The sequence below is a fragment of the Rhinoraja longicauda genome, chromosome 6 (genome assembly GCF_053455715.1).
Source record: "Rhinoraja longicauda isolate Sanriku21f chromosome 6, sRhiLon1.1, whole genome shotgun sequence".
Classification (NCBI taxonomy): Eukaryota; Metazoa; Chordata; class Chondrichthyes; order Rajiformes; family Arhynchobatidae; genus Rhinoraja; species Rhinoraja longicauda.
The window spans coordinates 1,753,752-1,775,035 of NC_135958.1; the positions used below are offsets into that span (position 1 = coordinate 1,753,752).

The window sequence follows — 21,284 nt, forward strand, 5'->3', positions numbered from 1 at the left end:
GAGACCTGGATTCGATCCCGATCTTGGGTGCTGTCTGTGTGGAGATTGAATATTCTCCTGTGGCTGCGTGGGTTTCCTCTGGGTGCTCCGGTTTCCACCCACACCTAGGGTTGCCACCTTCCTCAAAGGGACAACGGGTGACGTCATTGTGACCTCACCCAGCCAGCGGCCATATACTCCCGCTCCACCAATGCGTAGCAACCCGCCTCCCGGCCCGGGCGGCTGCCATTGGTGGAGCGGGAGCACGTGGCCACTGGCTGGGTGAGGTCACGTGGGGCGCGGGGCGGTGACATCACCCTTTGTCCCTTATTTGGGAGTGAGGAAGTTGGCAACCCTACTAATACGGGACAAGGGGGGTCCCGTACGGGGCAAACTAATTTGGCCCAAAATACGGGATGTCCCGGCTAATACGGGACAGTTGCCCCAAGTAATGGGGGGGGGATGTGAAAGTGGGATAAGCTAGAACGTGTGTGAACGAGTGATCTATGCTTGGCCTGGACACAGTGTGCCGAAGGGCCTGCTTTTTATCCTGTATCTTTCAAAAGCTTGTTGAAACTCAACTGATTTATGAAATCTCAGAACTGCTCAATTCAACCTTTGTAACTTGCAGCCAACCATGTACAACGCCCTTTGCAATACATACATAATCTATACGTTAGAATTAAAATCAAGGTAAGATCTGTCTCTTACTCTTTATTGTGCAGTATATTTCTTAGTTCTTTAATGTACTTTGTTTTCTCTGCAATGCTCTGGTGTTGTAACAATGTAAGAAACTCTGATGGTGTGCCATCTTCATTCTGTAGAGCAACAGAAGAAGAATAAAATGAAAAACAAGATTATTAATTGTACCCGGAGCGTTTCTGTGAGCTCAGAGAAACCTTCCTTCAATGATGAATGAGGGATAATTTAAATAATTTAAATATAACTTAAACCTACAAGCAAAAGTTTCCTTTGTAAATGGTACTAAATAAAATCATAGACATTTTTTATTGCATTAAGTTGGATTTCACTTCATTGTTGTTTTGAATTTAGCCTGTATATAATATCACTTATGCAGTGCCAGCAAGCAAGAAATCCCCAGTTCATGTGAAGCTCAGAGTCAACAGTATACATACATTAAAGCTAATTACAATAATAAACACAACAACATGCAAAACCGCAGAATGGTGCAAGGTTGTAGTGCAATCTGAAATTGTGCTAAAATATTAAAGTACAGCAACAGAATAGCCAAACGAGGGAAAGCGAAGAGTAAATGTATGTGGCGGCACCTTCAGGAAAGAGATGTTTAAGGTGTGATTAGCTCAGGAGCCTGATAGCGGTGGGCAGGAGGATGTCCTTGCATCTGAACTACCAGCTATCACCTTTCTTGTCTTTGTTGGAATGATAGATATTAAAATGATTGTGAGTGCAGAGGTTGGGAGGCCATGTTGCAGTTACAGTATGTAAGACGTTGGTGAGTTCACATTGAGAGTATTACTAGACTGACGTTGACCCGTTGGGTGCAAACCTCTCCCGCAGGCCCGGCAACCCTCCCCCAACTGACCATCCGTGGAGCCGCTGCCGGCCAGGGAATGTCACCCGGGGCCGGGCGAGGGGGGACGGGGAAGGGGAGAGGGGCTCCCTCATGTCAGCCCTGGGCATCCATGGCGTCGGCCAGAGCGAGGCCCAAAACCATAATGCCATAAAACCATTGCACAAAGGAGCAGAATGAGACGATTTGGCCCATTTGGTCTACTTCACCATTCCATCACGGCTGGTCTATTTTTCCCTCTCAACACCAATCTCCTGCCTTCTCCCCATAACTGTTGACGCCCTAATGCCTACCCCCCACGCCCACCCACCTCACATTGTACTATTAGATTTCCCTTGTAAACTGAGAACGTTTTTTGATAAATAACATAGTGGAAACTGTTGCCTTTGGTCATCCAGCTGCAAGACTGAATACTCTTGAATATGGTGTTTGGAACTCTGTTCGTTGTGGTGTGTCTGCTTTGGTTACCTCTGTAAATAATGCGTTGTAATTAATTTTCTTGTTGTCTCCAAGTTGGGTTGTTGCTGCAGCGACTAGCTCGGTGATGGAATTTCCAGTCTTATTTGGAAGGGCTGTCTTTATGGCTTGGCTGCAAGGAACAAGTTTGAGATTTTCAAAGTTACACATTTAACTACTTTTGCCAAAATATGAAGAGAAAATGTAAATATATTTATGACCATTTAGTGCTATTGATAGTTTCTTGTCTGGGACTTGAACACATAATTTAGGTTTATATTCCAATGAAGAAATGAAGTATGGCATTGAATGGGGTACTCTCTAGTGGAAGAAATGTTAAACACACAGTTTGCCTGCTTTAGTAGATGTAAGAGATACTAAAATAGTGGCCCTCACACGAGTCTCCACTCTATCCCGTAGTTCCATACTTGCTCCCCTCCCCCCCAGTCACAACAGGGCCTTTGTTACCACCTCTTCCCCAGCCAACAATGGGCCTTTGTGGGTTCCACCCTTCTTTGGTCATCGGTTGTCAGCCGTTCTTTGTTCTGGCCTTTTCCTACCTCTAGTTCCCTCCCCTCTACTTGCTGTCTAAATAAGGGTCCTGAACTGAAATGTCCTTTTTTTCCAGAGATGCTGCCTGACCCGCTGCGTACTCCAGCACTTTGTGTCTAACTTTCACAAAAGTGATGGCGATGGGGAAAATAAATAGCAATTGCAGGACAGAAGTAGAAAAACGAATCACCAGTTTGGAAACAACTAGAATAGGATGGGAACTACCAAGAAATATCTAACGTATAAAGTGCTGGTCAGGCAGCATCTCTGAGGACATGTTTGCCAGAGATGCTGCCTGATCAGCAGAGTTACTCCAGCGCTGCCTTTTTTGTAAACCAGCATCTGCAGTTCCTTCTTTCAACATTTGTTATCCTTGGGTAGATTGTAAATTTGGCAAATATCAGTTTGTGGCATTAAAATATTTAAACATACAATATAATATAATATGATATCATATAGGGAGCAGCGGCTGTGATGGAGATCATAACAAGGTCCAGAATGGAAAGCTGATCGGCAGTCTCCCCTAACTCCCACCCAAAACCTGATACTAATCATTGCACTAAACAGAACAGTTAATGCCTTTCAGGAAAAATACACCCAATGTCTTTCATAGAGTCTTACAACATGGAAACAGGCCCTTGAACAGGCTCAACCTGCCCCCAACGGCCAACATGTCCCATCTACACAAGTCCCACCTGCCTGCGCTTGGCCCATATCCCTCTAACCTGTCCTATCCATGTACCTGTCTGAATGTTTCTTAAATGTTGCGATAGTCTCTGCCTCAACAACCTCGCCCACTTTGAGTGAAAAACTTACCCCTTAGTTCGTGTTAAATCTTTCCCCCCTCATTTTAAACTCACATCCTCTGGTTCTTGATTCCCCTACTCTGGGCAAGAGATGTTGTGCGTCTGTCTCAAGAGACGCTGTTGTCTGTCTACCTGATTTATTTCTCTCTTCACCAAAGCAATAATTGATGGGGCCAGAATGGTAATATTATATGCATTATTAGTGATGGTTAAAAGTGTTAACTTTATTTTCTCGTTTTGTTAAATCTGAGTCTCAGCTTACTCTTGTTTTCCTGCAAAGTTTCAACATGCAAAACCAGTGAGGTACATCTCCTACGTCTTGCTAACTTCATCTCAGTACAGACGTTTGATAAATGTATTTTGCATTGATAGTATATTTAAATCTTAAAATAATCCTTTTGATGTTATGACACAATTGAAGCTGCAAGATGAACGTTTTGTTGGTATTCCACACCCATTGTGGCACATCTAACATCTCACTCAAATGGTCATTGAGAGAGTGCAAGCAGACATAGGGGTGCCAACTATAGCACTCCCAAATACGGGACAAGGTGGCGTCACCGCCCCACGTGACCTCACCCAGCCAGCGACCCAGTCAGGTAGGCTTAGATTTTAACCAGCATCTGTAGTTTTTTACCTACCTACACTGTCCGGGCCTACAGCGTCCGGGCCTACAGCGCCCCCGGGCCTAATATGGGACAAAGGGGGTCCCGTACAGGACAAGCCAATTTAGCCCAAAACATGGGATGTCCCGGCTAATATGGGACAGTTGGCAACCCTCACATCAAGAACCGATCCTGTCCTTTCAGCAGTTTGCTTTGGTTACTAACATTAAGTCTTGCAATATCCTGCAAGGGTGGATGGATATGGACAGTGTATTAACAAACTGAGGCATGAATACTGCAAAGATTAACGTTTACATAGAACAGTACAGCACAAGACCAGGCTCTTGAGCACACAACAGGATGCCAAGATAAACTGATCTCATCTGCCTGATGATCCATATCCCACTATTCTCTGCACTTCTATGTGTCTATCTACAAGTCTCTTAAACACCATTATCGTAGTGGTGGTGCCTCCACTACCACTACTGGCAATGCGTTCCAAGCCCCTACTACTCTGTGTACTCTCTGACGTGCTCCACACATCTCCAGTCAACTTTCCCCCTCTCAGCTTATAGCTATTGCCTCGAGTATTGGACATTTCCACCCTGGGGAAAAAAGGGTGAAATGTCATCAATCCAGGTTCTTCAGGGATGCTGCCTGACCCGCTGAACTACTCTGGCACTTTGCGTCTTTTTTTTGTAAACCAACATCTGCAGTTTCCTGCTACCTCACTCTCTCCTAGGGTTGCCAACGTCCCGTACTAGTCGGGACGTCCTGTATTTTGGGCTAAATTTGATTGCCCCTTACGGGACCGCCCTTATCCTGTATTAGGCCCGCGGGCCGCTGTATGCCCGGACAGTGTAGGCTAACAGAGCTCGTTAATGTTAACGGAGTTCGGGGGGCGGGGCCGAGCGTGTTCGGGGAGCGGGGCCGAGTGTGTTCGGGGCCGAGTGTGTTCGGGGGGCGGGGCCGAGTGTGTTTGGGGAGCAGGGCCGAGTGTGTTCGGGGAGCGGGGGGGTGCTGAGTGTGTTCGGGGCCGAATGTGTTCGGGGCTGAGTGTGTTCGGGGGTGCGGGGGGGCTGACTGTGTTCGGGGAGTGGGGCCGAGTGTGTTCAGGGCTGAGTGTGTTCGGGGAGCGGGGCCGAGTGTGTTCGGGGAGCGGGGGGTCGAGTGTGTTCGGGGCCGAGTGTGTTCGGGGAGCGGGGGGCCGAGTGTGTTCGGGGAGCGGGGGGGTGCTGAGTGTGTTCGGGGAGCGGGGTGAGTGTGTTCGGGGAGCGGGGCGAGTGTGTTCAGGGCCGAGTGTGTTTGTGGGGGGGCCGAGTGTGTTCGGGGAGCGGGGGGCTGAGTGTGTTCGGAGGTTGCGTAGCAAACCGCCTCCCGGCCCAAGTGGCTGTCATTGGTGGAGCGGGAGCACGTGGCCGCTGGCTGGGTGAGGTCACGTGGGGCGTGGGCGGTGACGTCACCTTGTCCCGTATTTGTGAGTTAGAAAGTTGGCAACCCCTACTCTCTCCTGGTTTACACTACTGCACGTCTTAGACCATCATGTTTGCTCCTCCAACAAGACTATTTTCTGCTTTAATTCTGTACTCCAAGGGAATAAACCCAGGGATGGTTGTAAGCAATATGTTTAAGAATCCATGAAGCTTGAGGATCAAGGCCTCGCTGCCAGGTAACAAGGCAGATATTCTTTCTATTCTGCTGTGTATTTGAAAAGGTTACATTTTCCACGTAATCAAATATTAACAGCTCCAACCTGAATTCCTGTTTGGTAAGAATGCCTTTTCCAGCAGTGTCACGATTTGTAACTGAATTCAACACATCCGAAATAAGTTTCAACTGCCCGTGATATACACTTTCATCAACCTAATTTGTTATAAACATAAGTGTGGTTAGACAATTATAGCAGACGACCTTAGACATAAACTAAACAAAAACATAGTCAAATCTTGGCTTAATTTGAATTCCTTCAAAGGGATTCGTCCCCTTGCATTTACTTCCACAAGGTGGTGAATTTGTGGAATTCATTGGCACAGACGGCTTTGGGTATTTTTAAAGGGGAGATTGATGGGTATTTGATTAGTAAGGGTGTCAAAGGTTATGGGGCGAAGGCAGGAGAATGGGGTTATTAGGAAAAGATAGATCAGCCATGATTGAATGACAGAACAGACTCGATGGGCCAAATAGCCTAATTCTGCTCCTACGTCTTATGAAAAAAACAACCATCTAAGGGACGGCCAAATCAAATCAAAATGTCATTCCCTTGAAAGGATGGCTGTAAATGATTAATTTGCTGCTTCATTGTTCCGTTAGCCTTGAGAACGTATTGGACTAAGTCGTGCTAAACGTCAGCTTGTAATAAGTGATAGTCCGAATCGTGAAGTGCCACCGGTTGCTGTGTGACTTACACCAGTTCCATTGCACGTGGTTCCAAAATTCCCATTCTGAGCACGCTGTGAGTTTCATGAAGCATTGCTTTGGTAACTCAACTGCCTGTTAAACTCCAGAAAGAAAGTTTGCATATACTCCATTTGGTCGTAAATTATTGGAGATTTAAAATGATCTTTTGGCCATTTCACAGGCAAAATAATTTTATACCCAAACGTGAACAAATTATGTGAGCAGGATGGTACTTAAAGAAAAGAAAGATTTTGTTTTTGTGATGTAATATTTCTATTTTCCATCTGTCTTTTCTCCATCCTTTTAATAGACCTCACACCCTCTGAATCATTGAACTGGTGCACTTTTGTAACTTTGTCAGTGCCAAAGTGTGCCACACCTGCGTACTGTACGGCCCTGGTGAGGTCGGCTACATGATACAACCGGGTTGTATGCAATACAAAGCATTTGACTGTACCTCGGCACATGTGGCAATAAAGTCTCATTGAATTGACTTCACTGTCATTGTTCAATAGTATATAATGGTGTCATGCAAAGTGTGCAGCAACATCGTCACCTCGGGCACAAACTGGATATTGGGCTCCACAAATATCTTGCATTTAATCTTGGGCCATTAGTAATAAATGTGCACTTGAGTCGCTGCAGTACATTGGATCCACCTCCCAATATTTGGTCCCATTGCCTTTCATTTTCCCTGCGGCTAACAGCATCTCAATAACACAGAGTAGGGAAAATCAGATCAACATAGCTGGCAACCCAACAGTATGAACACTGAATTCTCCAATGTTTGGTGACCTCTAACAACACATCCCCTTCCTACTCCACTGCCCACCTTTCTTCCCCCCCGCTTTCTCCCATGCCCCACCTACACCCATACCTATTTCTCCCATGCCCCACCTCTCACATTCCTTCTTCTGGCTACACACTTTGCAACTTCAATCCTTCTGCCTCCCACCGTCTGCTTTGATATCTGCCTTTTGTTCCAGCTCTTTGCCTATCAACCCCCCCTCCCTCCACTCGCCTTTGTCCACCTATTACCTGCCGTGATTTGTCCACCTGCCTCTCCTCTCTCCCTGCCCCCCAAACCCCTGAATCAGTCTGAAGAAGGGTCCCGAACAAAACGTTATCTATCCATGTTCTCCAGAAATGCTGCCTGACCCACTGAGTTACTCCAGCACTCTGTGCCCTCCTATGTTTAGCATGATGGCGCAGCAGCAGAATTGCTGCCTTACAGTGCCAGAGACCCGGGTGCGATCCTGACCACGGGCGGTGTCTGTACAGAGTTTACACGCTCTTCCTGTGACCTGCGGGGGTTTTCTCCGGGTGCTCCAGTTTCCTCCCATACTTGTAAGGTTTGTAGGCTAATTGGCTTCGGTAAATTTGTAAATTGTCCCTAGTGTGTGTGGGATAGGGTTAGTGTGTGGGGATCACTGGTTGGCACGGACTCGGTGGGCCAAAGGGCCAGTTTACGCGCTGTATCTCTAAACTAAATTAAAAATGTTGTTTCTGCTGCTTCCCAAATGTACCAATGACATCTTGTGAATATCGGCAGTCTACGAAAGTTCATTTATCTATCGATGTAATCTACTTCATATTTGAACCTTGTTAATTTTATCAAATGTGGAAATGCAGAAACTCACTATTCCATTGATAATGCTGAAAAACTGACTGATGAACTCATCGTCCTTGTGGAACCTGCAGCCATAGTAGATGTTGTAAGCCCAGAGCATGGAGGAGTCTCCAAACTTCTTCCGGAGGTACTTATGGAAAAACTCAGGAAGATTTGACTTTGTCTGGGTCTGTATTTTTGGAATAAAACAACACAGGATCTTCAAACATTATGCACATATTTATTGAAATCTGCAATCTATCAAAGACATATTTACCTTTCCTTTGAGTCAATGAAAATGTAATGCTGGTATATGAATGTCACTTACATTATATTACTACAGGTTTAAAAAAATCATAGGAATTGTATTTCGTAAATATCATAAAAAATCAATTCTAATTTTCTCAAGTGGGTGCATGCCCATGATGCAGAGATCGTTTATTACCTCAACAAATTGTTGCCTGATGAGTTCAGTTTATTGTCACATGTACTGAGATACAGTGAAAAACTTTTGTTGCGTGCTAACCAGTCAGCGGTTAGCGGTTACCATACGTGATTATAAATCGAGCTATCCATAATGTACAGATACATGATAGAGGGAATAATGTGAATGACACTTAGTGCAAGATACGGCCAGTAAATTCCGATCAAAAAAAGTCTGAGGGACACCAATGAGGTAGAAAGTAGTTCAGGACCGCTCTCTGGTTGTGGTAGGATGGTTCAGTTGCCTGATAACAGCTGGGAAGAAACTGTCCCTGAACCTAGAGGTGTGCCTTTTCACACTTCTATACCTTTAGCCTGATGGGAGAGGGGAGAAGAGGGAGTGGCTGGGGTGCGACTGGTCCCTTGATTATGCTGCTGGCCTTGCTGAGGCAGCGTGAGGTGTCAATGGAGCCAATGGAAGGGAGGGTTGGTTTCTGTGATGGTCTGGGCTCCGTCCGCAATCCCTTGCAATTTCTTGGAAGATATCACAGCCTGTCTCCACCTGCACATATTGATGAGGAACTGTTCTTGCTAAAACGTACTCCTGCCCCATACTGGTTGAGGCAATTCTACTGTCAGTCAGTAATTCCTCAATGTTGAGTTTGTGTTTAAAAGTCACACCCGTGAACAGTGTGGCCACTGACAGCAGAAGCTACTTAACATTCTAGACATGTTTCTTCCCTTTATGAAGGATGTTGACGGCATCTGTAATGTACTTCAATCGTTTCAGCTGATTCCAGTTTTGTTAAAAGTGGGCTCACATACCTGATTATCCTGCTCAATCTTTTCTTCCCAGATTTCCTTCAACACGTTGGTTAAATCCTCCTTGGTCAGATTCACATTCTTGACAATACTATTATGGCGCAGAAACATAACAACATCTTCTCCGGTCCCCTACACAAGGAAAGTCAGTAAATATTCTTGTAACTCTTGCTTTACGTTTACAGGAAAGATGAATGAAGAAGGCTCCATGGCAGTCCCTCATACAAAAATCACAAGACAACTCTTTTGATTGAATAAGTTGAACGTTGCGGTGTGTAAATTGATGGCTCTGTTTCACTATTTTAACATTAACACTGCAGAAAGTGGTTAATTGGTTATAAACCGTACAGGGACACGCAAAGACCACGAAGGGCATGAAATAAATTCAGCCTTTGCTGTAATCCATGCTTTAGGAATACATACAAAATCCTGGAGTAACTCAGCGGGTCAGGCAGTGTCCCTGGAGAACATGGGTTGGAACCGGTAATGCCGCCTATCCATGTTCTCCACTGATGCTGCCTGACCTGCCGAGATATTCCCAGCATTTTGTGTCTATCTTTAGTTTCAACCAGCATCTGCAGTTCCTTGTTATCACATGCGTTAGGACTATAGTGTTCTCCCCATCTTTTTGTCTCTGTCTAGATTGATATTGGATTAGCTGGGCAGTTATGAACCCATTTAGTATGTTGACCAGTGCTGCTATTTCATCATACCCAAAAGTTTTTATTTCAATTATTTCTCAAGAAGTGAGCATTGATGGTAAAACCAGCATTTATTAACCATTGTGTAGAGAGGAACTGCAGGTGCTGGTTTAAACAGAAGACAATCAACACAAAAAGCTGAAGTAACTCAGGTCAGGCAGCATCTCTGGAGAAAAGGAGTAGGTGACGTTTCGGGTCGAGACCCTTCTGCAGACTGGAGATTCAGTATGCCCATTCTTGTATTCTATTCTTGTGTTGAAACCACGGAAATGGTTCCAATTGAACCAACACAATGTGCAGTGCTTCCACCAATAGGTGAGGTAGCTTGTTTCTTGTACATTGCATTCTAATACAACAATCTTTGTCAGACCAATTGAGAATCAACCATACAGGTCTACAATTACATATTAAACTTTAGCTGAATATATTAATGAGGGGAGCACAGTGACCTAGTGGTAGAGCTACTGCCTTACAACGATAGAGACCCGGGTTTGATCGACGAGAGGTGCTTGTCTATACGGAGATTGTTCGTTCTCCCTGTCACCTGTGTGTGGTTCCTCCAAGATTGTGGGTTTCCTCCCACACTCCAAAGACGTACAGGATTGTAGGTTAGTTGGCTTGGTATAAGTGTAAAATTGTCCCTAGTGTGTGTAGTGCGTGGGGATCTCTGGTCAGTGCGGACTCGATGGGCTGCACACTGCATCTTTAAAACTAAGCTAAAAACGAAATTCTTGTCACATGTACCAAGGTACCGTTTTTGTCAGCAAAAAGATTATTAATTATTATAATCTAGCCGTCCACAGTGTACAGATACAGAATAAAAGGTATAACATTTAGTTCAAGGTAAAGTCCGAATAAAGATAGTCTGACGGTCTCCAATGAGGTAGCTCGTAGCTTGGGACTGCTCTCCCATTGGTGACAGGACATTTCAGAGTAAGATCGCTTCATAATTGGTTTTTGTTGACGGAAACTTATTTTTTTCAGATTAGATTTGCCTCAGAGCTCTTTAGATCTACTGGAAGAAATGTGAATCACTGTAATGCCCCCCCCCCCCATCTCAACCGATGTCCCCAAAATACAAAGGGTAAAAGTGTAAAGAATCTTGAGTCCAAGCCCACACATCAACCTTTCTCACTTTCGGTATTAACTGGGTCAAGGCCATGTCTTTTGCCAGAAGGCACATCAATCATTTAGATTACTCAGTTGAAACTGCCCGTAACTGTTTTTAAAAATATGTATAGGTGAATGTGCTAAAGTTTTTTTCAATAACATTCGATGAATGATTATTAAATGCATACCAGTGCTTCAAAGTAATCCTCTTTTGTTTTATCTGTGTCAACATCCTTCTGAAGACCTGTTCAAATTACAAGCAAAAACAAAATATTAGATTGCATTAAACCAAAATCTTTCAGGCAGCCAGGGCCATATTTTTCTAAAATTTAATTTCCTATTGCCATCTATTACTCTCTAGTAAATAGGTTTGAATCTGTGGTTCAGTTAGAGAAACCACCCACAATTTAAAATTGTACTGATATTAGTTATAATTACTACATAATCGAATTAGGAAAATACACATCATCCAATTCAAATATAAAATTCTGTGTGATTAATATTGTCTATATTTAATAAACATTACATTTCTGGAGGATTTTGAGCTTGTCATTACATTGAAGCTTATTAAATTAGCTTGAACTCAAGAAATTGATGAGTGGGTCATGAATCTCCATGATAGTTGTTGAGAAAATGGTAATTACAAAACAAACGCAAACAAAACAATCACAAAAATACTTATAACATGTTTGGTATTATATTGGGGGGACAGGGCTTTCTCCATCGCTGCTCCCACCCTAGGGAACTCACTACCCCAAACCGTTAGAGACTCCTCCACACTCACCACATTCAAAACATCGCTGAAGTCTCACCTGTTCAGCACTGCCTTCAACCACTGAAGATCACCTCACCTTCTGTCTCCTTTCTCTGTTCGTTTACTTATTTATCTATTTATTCACTTCTCTATGTTCTAGAAATCCCTGTAAAGCGTCTTTGAGTGTTTGAAAAGCGCTATATAAATGTAATGCATTATTATTATTATTATTATTGCAATCCTTTGATATGATATATCAAAGTACTCCATGTACAGGCCTGCCTGAAGCATCAAGACCTGGATAACATTCAGGTCGATAAGTGGGGTGGCTAATACTCATGCCACAAAAGAGGCAAACAATCTTGATGAAGAGAGAGTCTGGACCTAACCTTGACATTCAAGTGCATTGATGACTCTGCCACTATCAATATCCTGAGGGTCATCATTGAGCAGAAACATAACTGCACCAGCCACATAAATACTGCAGTAAGTGACCTACCTGACATCCTAAACGTTTCCATGTAGCTCCAATAATGCTCAAAGGTCACAGCTCTCCAGAATGAAGAATCGAACAATTGGCAACCCCACTGATCAATGCCTGCACTCCCTGACCCTCCAACGTACAGCGGCTGTTGTGAGAAGTGCCACCACAAAATACGCTGCTGATATTTGTCCACACTGTCCCAACAGCTTCTTCCCTGACCTGCAGTCTCTACCAGTAAGAAAAACAAGTCCAGTAGATGCATGGAAATCCCACACCATCCCAATATGAAGATATATTGCAGTCCTGCAACACCATTTGGTCCAAATCTTGGTATTCAAAAAGATGGTTCACTACCATCTTATCGAGAAGATTAGGGAGAGCAACATAACCTGGCCTTGGCAGCAACACCCAACATAACCTGGCCTTGCCAGCTACACCCAACATAACCTGGCCTTGCCAGCTACACCCAACATAACCTGGCCTTGCCAGCTACACCCAACATAACCTGGCCTTGCCAGCTACACCCAACATAACCTGGCCTTGCCAACTACACCCAACATAACCTGGCCTTGCCAGCTACACCCAACATAACCTGGCCTTGCCAACTACACCCAACATAACCTGGCCTTGGCAGCTACACCCAACATAACCTGGCCTTGCCAACCATACCCAACATAATCTGGCCTTGTCAGCTACACCCAACATAACCTGGCCTTGGCAGCTACACCCAACATAACCTGGCCTTGCCAACCACACCCAACATAACCTGGCCTTGCCAGCTACACCCAACATAACCCGGCCTTGCCAGCTACACCCAACATAACCTGGCCTTGGCAGCTACACCCAACATAACCTGGCCTTGCCAACCACACCCAACATAACCTGGCCTTGTCAGCTACACCGAACTCCTCGACACAAATTTTAAAAATATTCAATTACTCTGTTAATTTTGACTGTTTGGCAGACGAAATAAAGAATATAAATACATTATTCTGCCATCTCCTCCGCCTTTGTGGGATTTTATCTAGCAGTTGAGAAAATCTGAATAACATTTATGAATAACCATATAAATAACACATTTCTCCTCCCAGTCTGATCAAGGGTAACAAATCAGTTAATAAGTATAGTGAACAAAGCCTTGTCAAAATTGTGAGTTCACAACTGTACAATATATTGAATCACCTCACCAATTTTCCCATGAACTTTAGTTACCATTCTTTAATTGGAGACGTCATTCAATGTAATCTGAAGATGCAAACTAGTTGTGATGGCATGATGGCACAGCAGTAGAGTTGCTACCTTACAGCGCCAGAGAACTGGCTTCTCTGCTTGTATGGAGTTTGTATGTTCTCCCCGCGTGGCTTTCTCCCGGGTGCTCTGGTCTCCTCCCACACTCCAAAGAGGTACAGGTTTTCAGTTTAATTAGCTTCAGTAAAAATTGTAACTTGTCCCTAGTGTGTAGGATATTGCTAGTGTACGGGGATCACTCGGTGGGCCAAAGGGTTTGTTTCCATGCTGTATCTCTAAAACTAAAAACTAGGACTTCATGTATACTATAGTCACTTCACCAAAACATTCAATCGTGTTCTCTGCCATGATCCATCATTTACAGATCTGATTGTCTCTAATCAGCCGAACATATTTGAGTAATTCCTAAAACTGTATTTAGTAATTCCATCCTTCATTTCCTGGCAATAAACCTCTGGCTAATGAACAAAGCTCAAAAATCCATCGCTGTGAAAGGTAATGGTCCAAGGTTTCACTCACTGACCTTTCAATAGCGGACTGAAATGTGACTTTTCAATGTAAAGAGCAGTTGCTGATTCAAGAGAATTTTAGTTAGGGCATCGAATGGCCTCCTCCTGCACCTATTTTCGATGTTTCTATGATACGTGTATGGTTTTCCAGGTTTAAAACTTAATACAGAGACTTCAGAGTACGAAGGCATCGGTGGAGATTAGGGAATCAGCAGAGAGTGGTAGGAACAGACAACAGTACACAAGACTCCCTGGAGAATATGTTTGTCAGTCAAATGGAAGAATGACACTTGAGTATCACATATGGCCATTGCAAAACAATGAAATACCGTTTTTAGGTATGAAACTTTGATTTTAATCTAGACAGATGAGTTGCTTTGTGTTATTTACCTGGCACTTTAGTTTTTAGTAGGTCAACTTCTGCAATCAGTTGGTCTCGCTCAATAATGATATTCTTGTTAGCGTCCACCAGGGTATTGTGTTCCATTTTCATCTGAGTGAATTGCCTCTGCATATTTTCATACTAAAAGAATAAACAGACTTGTAAATACAATGCTCGTAAGACAGCATCTTATAATCCTCATGCTCAACAGTTCAAAAATCCATTTTTTAAGGAACTACAGAATTCAACCAGAGGATTGTATAAATTCATTAGTTCATGAATTGTAGGACCAGATTTAGGCCATTTGGCCCATCAAGTCTACTCTGCCATTTTATCATGGCTGATCCATCTCTCCCTCTCAACCCAATTCTCCTGCCTTCTCCTCATAACTCCTGACACCCGTATTAATCAAGAATCTATCAAACTCCACCTTTAAAATATCTATTGACTTGGTCTCCACAGCCTTCTGCGGCAATGAATTCCACAGATTCACCACCCTCTGATTAAAGAAATTCCTCCTCATCTTCTTTAGACAATAGACAATAGACAATAGACAATAGGTGCAGGAGTAGGCCATTCAGCCCTTCGAGCCAGCACCCCATTCAATGCGATCATGGCTGATCACTCTCAATCAGTACCCCATTCCTGCCTTCTCCCCATACCCCCTCACTCCGCTATCCTTAAGAGCTCTATCCAGCTCTCTCTTGAAAGCATCCAACGAACTGGCCTCCACTGCCTTCTGAGGCAGAGAATTCCACACCTTCACCACTCTCTGACTGAAAAAGTTCTTCCTCATCTCTGTTCTAAATGGCCTACCCCTTATTCTTAAACTGTGGCCCCTTGTTCTGGACTCCCCAAACATTGGGAACATGTTTCCTGCCTCTAATGTGTCCAATCCCCTAATTATCTTATATGTTTCAATAAGATCCCCCCTCATCCTTCTAAATTCCAGTGTATACAAGCCCAATCGCTCCAGCCTTTCAACATACGACAGTCCCGCCATTCCGGGAATTAACCTAGTGAACCTACGCTGCACGCCCTCCATAGTAAGAATATCCTTCCTCAAATTTGGAGACCAAAACTGCACACAGTTCTCCAGGTGCGGTCTCACCAGGGCCCGGTACAACTGTAGAAGGACCTCTTTGCTCCTATACTCAACTCCTCTTGTTATGAAGGCCAACATTCCATTGGCTTTCTTCACTGCCTGCTGTACCTGCATGCTTCCTTTCATTGACTGATGCACTAGGACACCCAGATCTCGTTGAACTCCCCCTCCTCCTAACTTGACACCATTCAGATAATAATCTGCCTTTCTATTCTTACTTCCAAAGTGAATAACCTCACACTTATCTACATTAAACTGCATCTGCCATGTATCCGCCCACTCACACAACCTGTCCAAGTCACCCTGCAGCCTTATTGCATCTTCCTCACAATTCACACTACCCCCCAACTTAGTATCATCTGCAAATTTGCTAATGGTACTTTTAATCCCTTCGTCTAAGTCATTAATGTATATTGTAAATAGCTGGGGTCCCAGCACCGAACCTTGCGGTACCCCACTGGTCACTGCCTGCCATTCCGAAAGGGCCCCATTTATCCCCACTCTTTGCTTTCTGTCTGTCAACCAATTTTCTATCCATGTCAGTACCCTACCCCCAATACCATGTGCCCTAATTTTGCCCACTAATCTCCTATGTGGGACCTTGTCGAAGGCTTTCTGAAAGTCGAGGTACACCACATCCACTGACTCTCCCCTGTCAATTTTCCGAGTTACATCCTCAAAAAATTCCAGTAGATTTGTCAAGCATGATTTCCCCTTCGTAAATTCATGCTGACTCGGAATGATCCCGTTACTGCTATCCAAATGCTTAGCAATTTCGTCTTTTATAATTGACTCCAGCATCTTCCCCACCACTGATGTCAGACTAACTGGTCTATAATTACCCGTTTTCTCTCTCCCTCCTTTCTTAAAAAGTGGGATAACATTTGCTATCCTCCAATCCACAGGAACTGATCCTGAATCTATAGAACATTGAAAAATGATCTCCAATGCTTCCACTATTTCTAGAGCCACCTCCTTAAGTACCCTGGGATGCAGACCATCAGGCCCTGGGGATTTATCAGCCTTCAGTCCCATCAGTCTACCCAAAACCATTTCCTGCCTAATGTGGATTTCCTTCAGTTCCTCCATCACCCTAGGTTCTCCGGCCCCTAGAACATTTGGGAGATTGTGTGTATCTTCCTCAGTGAAGACAGATCCAAAGTAACGGTTTAACTCGTCTGCCATTTCTTTGTTCCCCATAATAAATTCCCCTGTTTCTGTCTTCAAGGGACCCACATTTGCCTTGACTATTTTTTTCCTCTTCACGTACCTAAAAAAACTTTTGCTATCCTCCTTTATATTATTGGCTAGTTTACCCTCGTACCTCATCTTTTCTCCCCGTATTGCCTTTTTAGTTAACTTTTGTTGCTCTTTAAAAGAGTCCCAATCCCCTGTCTTCCCACTCTTCTTTGCTATGTTATACTTCCTCTCCTTAATTTTTATGCTGTCCCTGACTTCCCTCGTCAGCCACAGGTGTCTCTTACTCCCCTTAGAGTCTTTCCACCTCTTTGGAATAAATTGATCCTGCAACCTCTGCATTATTCCCAGGAATACCTGCCATTGCTGTTCTACCGTCTTCCCTGCTAGGGCCTCCTTCCAGTCAATTTTGGCCAGCTCCCGCCTCATGCCTCTGTAATCCCCTTTGCTATACTGTAATACTGACACTTCCGATTTTCCCTTCTGCCTTTCCATTTGCAGAGTAAAACTTATCATGTTGTGATCACTGCCTCCTAATGGCTCTTTTACCTCTAGTCCCCTTATCAGATCAGGATCATTACACAACACTAAATCCAGAATTGCCTTCTCCCTGGTAGGTTCCAGTACAAGCTGTTCTAAGAATCCATCTCGAAGGCACTCTACAAACTCTCTTTCCTGGGGTCCATTTCCAACCTGATTTTCCCAGTCTACCTGCATGTTGAAATCTCCCATAACCACCGTAGCATTACATTTTTGACACGCCAATTTTATTTCCTGATTTAACTTGCACCCTATGTCGAGGCTACTGTTTGGGGGCCTATAGATAACTCCCATTAGGGTCTTTTTACCCTTACAATTTCTCATTTCTATCCATACTGATTCAACATCTCCTGATTCTATGTCACCCCTTGCAAGGGAATGAATATCATTCCTTACCATCAGAGCAACCCCACCCCCTCTGCCCACCTGTCTGTCTTTTTTATACGTTGTGTACCCCTGAATATTCAGTTCCCAGCCCTGGTCCTCTTGTAGCCATGTCTCAGTGATCCCTACAACATCATACTTGCCCATGACTAACTGAGCCTCAAGCTCATCCACTTTATTTTTTATACTACGCGCATTTAAGTACAACACTTTAACTTCTGTATTCACCTCCCCTCTCACATCGGTCACAATTGGCCCTGCCCTTAATTTCTTTTCCCCTCTAGAACTTTTGTTCCCATTCTTCCGAGAGTCTTTTGCAATATCTCCTGTATTCCCTTTTTTTTACCTCATCTTCATATTCACAATTTGTCTTAAGGTACGCCCTTTTATTCTGAGACTATGACTAGACTCTCACTGGTGGAAAAATCCTAGATACAGTGCCCTCCATAATGTTTGGGACAAAGACCCATCATTTATTTATTTGCCTCTGTACTCCACAATTTGAGATTTGTAATAGAAAAAAATCACATGTGGTTAAAGTGCACATTGTCAGATTTTAATGAAGGCTATTTTTATACATTTTGGTTTCACCATGTAGAAATTACAGCAGTGTTTATACATAGTCCCCCCATTTCAGAGCACCATAATGTTTGGGACACAGCAATGTCATGTGAATGAAAGGAGCCATGTTTAGTATTTTGTTGTATATCCTTTGCATGCAATAACTGCTTAAAATCTGCGATTCATGGACATCACCAGTTGCTGGGTGTCTTCTCTGGTGATGCTCTGCCAGGCCTGTATTGCAGCCATCTTTAGATTATGCTTGTTTTGGGGACGTCCCCTCCAGTTTTCTCTTCAGCGTATAAAAGGCATGCTCTATTAGGTTCAGATCGGGTGATCGACTTGGCCACTCAAGAATTGACCATTTTTTTGCTTTGGAAATCTCCTTTGTTGCTTTAGCAGTATGTTTGGGATCATTGTCTTGCTGTAGAATGAACCGCCAGCCAATGAGTTTTGAGGCATTTGTTTGAACTTGAGCAGATAGGATGTGCCTATACACTTCAGGATTCATTATGCTACTACCATCAGCAGTTGTATCATCAATGAAGATAAGTGAACCAGTACCTTCAGCAGCCATACATGCCCAGGCCAGAACATCCCCACCACCGTGTTTCACAGATGAGGTGGTATGCTTTGGATCTTGGGCAGTTCCTTCTCCCCTCCATACTTTGCTCTTGCCATCACTCTGATATGTTAACCTTCGTCTCATCTGTCCACAAGACCTCTTTCCAGAACTGTGGTTGCTCTTTTAAGTACCTTGGCAAACTGTAACCTGGCCATCCTATTTTTGCGGCTAACCAGTGGTTTGCATCTTGCAGTTTTTTTTTTTAAACGGCACTTGCAATATGTTAGCTCTCATTGCTGTGCAATAACTTGCTGTCTTGATTGCACTGTACACTGCCTCGACCGTATTGTAATTGTTTTGTCTATATTCAAATTTTGTCTATATTCAAACCACATTCAAAACATCGCTGAAGTCTCACTTGTTCAGTACTGCCTTCAACCACTGAAGGTCACCTCACCTTCTGTCTCCTTTCTCTGTTCATTTATTTATTTACTTATTTATCTATTTATTCATTTCCCCTATGTTCTCAAAATCTCTGTAAAGCGTCTTTGAGTATATGAAAAGCGCTATATAAATAAAATGTATTATTATTATTATTATTATATTGTATTAGAGGTCAGTTTGTTTAATTCAGTAGATTAGGTTTAGCTTGTTATGGATAAAGGTTTACCCTTTGTACTGTCTGCTGTGTGTGATTGCATCATCTGGACTGCTTTCATTTCACTGTACTTTGTGTAGTGACAATAAAGGTTTTTTACAAATTTACAATTTACAGTGTAGCCTCTGTATTTCTGTTCATGAAGTCTTCTGCGGACAGTGGTCATTGACAAATCTGCACCTGACTCCTGAAGAGTGTTTCTCATCTGTCGGACAGGTGTTTGGGGATTTTTCTTTATTATAGAGAGAATTCTTCTGTCATCAGCTGTGGAGATCTTCCTTGGCCTGCCAATCCCTTTGCGATTAGTAAGCTCACCAGTGCTCTCTTTCTTCTTAATGATGTTCCAAACAGTTGATTTTGGTAAGCCAAAGGTTTGTAGAGGCTTTTGAGAGAGAACCTCGTGTCCTGGAGACTCTGCAACAGAGAAGTGGGAAACTGCGGGACACCATGCACCACACAGCCTTGGTTAGCTTTGGGAAGAAGCTCTCGAAGAAACGCGACTGGTTTGAGGCCAAGTCGACCGAGATGACTCCCGTCATCGAAGCCAAGCGCGCCGCCCTAGCCGAGTACAAGCGGTCAGCCAACGAGAAGAACCTGCAGATCCTCAGGGCTGCCAGGAGCAAGGCTCAGCAGATTGCCAGGCATTGCGCCAATGAGTACTGGACACATCTTAGTGAGGACATCCAGACGGCCACCATAACAGGGAACATCAGGGGAATGTACGATGGCATTAAGAAGGCACTCGGACCAGTCCAGAGCAAGACAGCCCCCCTCAAATCCTCCACTAGGGATGTAATCACAGACAAATGCCAGCAGATGGAGAGATGGGTGGAACACTACTCCGACCTCTACTCGAGAGAGAACACTGTGTCCTCCTCAGCCCTTGATGCCATCGAGTGCCTGCCAACCATGGATGAGTTAGATGGGGAGCCGACGGTAGAAGAGCTCAGCAAGGCCATTGACAGCCTAGCCTCAGGCAAGGCCCCAGGCAGCGATGGCATTCCCCCTTAGTCTTCATTAACTAAATACTACCCTTTTGAGTGCATTTTGGTTAATCATCACTGGATTCGGTGTTGAAAGATGTTCTAATCGATAAGCTTATGCTTTTCATTTTGTCAAAAGGCTCCTCAGGAACAGCATCTCATATTCCACGGGTTGCTTAAGTCTCCAATTTTAGGTAACCTCTAACAACCTTCCCTCCCTCTCCCCTTTCTCCCATCTCCCTCCCTCCACATTCCTATTTCAGTTACTCCAGCATTTTCACTCTCCAGCATGGCAACAAATGTAGGCTTTGGTATAATTTGCTCAAAATAACTTTGAATGTGCATAGCCAGCAACATTAGCGGGCCATTCTAACAAAGCAGGGCTTCACATTTGAGAAGGCGTCTGGTTCTGCAATATCACCTTTCTGACCTGATGTGTGGCTGTGAAGTCTGAAACACAAATGCTGCTTATCAGTACGTCTTGGAAATTATTTAAACTAAACTAAATTTCCCTCTTCCGTAATATTATCTTTCCTCCCTCATTCTGTAAAGCGATGCACATTAAATTTTGCCCATCTTTTCCTATTCACTTACAGATAGGAGGTTTGCGGTTTATGTTTATGTTTCTCACTGGATTACCCTCATATTATACTTTCCATTTCCATATCAGCTTTATCTTTGCTGAAATCTTGACATTTTCCGAATCCCAATTATTTTCTGCAAGTTGATTTGCACCAACTTGTTAGAGATTGAATTCAATAAATGCTATTTCATCTGATTTAATTTCATACTCCTTAATTTCGGCACCCAAATAACTTCATGGATTCCCTCGATGTGCTGAATGGAAATAAGATATAAGCTAAAGGCAACTTGGAAATTAACAATTAAATCAAAATCTTTAT

At 43.7% G+C, this 21,284-nt stretch overlaps 1 protein-coding gene across 1 annotated transcript in view; it reads right to left on the reverse strand.

Moving 5' to 3' along the window:
• The window catches only part of tsnaxip1 (translin-associated factor X interacting protein 1), a 53,153-nt gene that overhangs the window by 4,653 nt on the left and 27,216 nt on the right, over window positions 1–21,284 (reverse strand). Inside the window, exons 9-15 of the mRNA XM_078401528.1 lie at window positions 14,398–14,530; window positions 11,201–11,256; window positions 9,205–9,333; window positions 7,988–8,146; window positions 5,704–5,813; window positions 2,000–2,120; window positions 691–797 (exon numbers count right to left, since the gene is read on the reverse strand). Of these exons, the coding sequence (XP_078257654.1) occupies window positions 691–797; window positions 2,000–2,120; window positions 5,704–5,813; window positions 7,988–8,146; window positions 9,205–9,333; window positions 11,201–11,256; window positions 14,398–14,530 (815 nt within the window). The remainder of the gene's footprint in view (window positions 1–690; window positions 798–1,999; window positions 2,121–5,703; window positions 5,814–7,987; window positions 8,147–9,204; window positions 9,334–11,200; window positions 11,257–14,397; window positions 14,531–21,284) is intronic.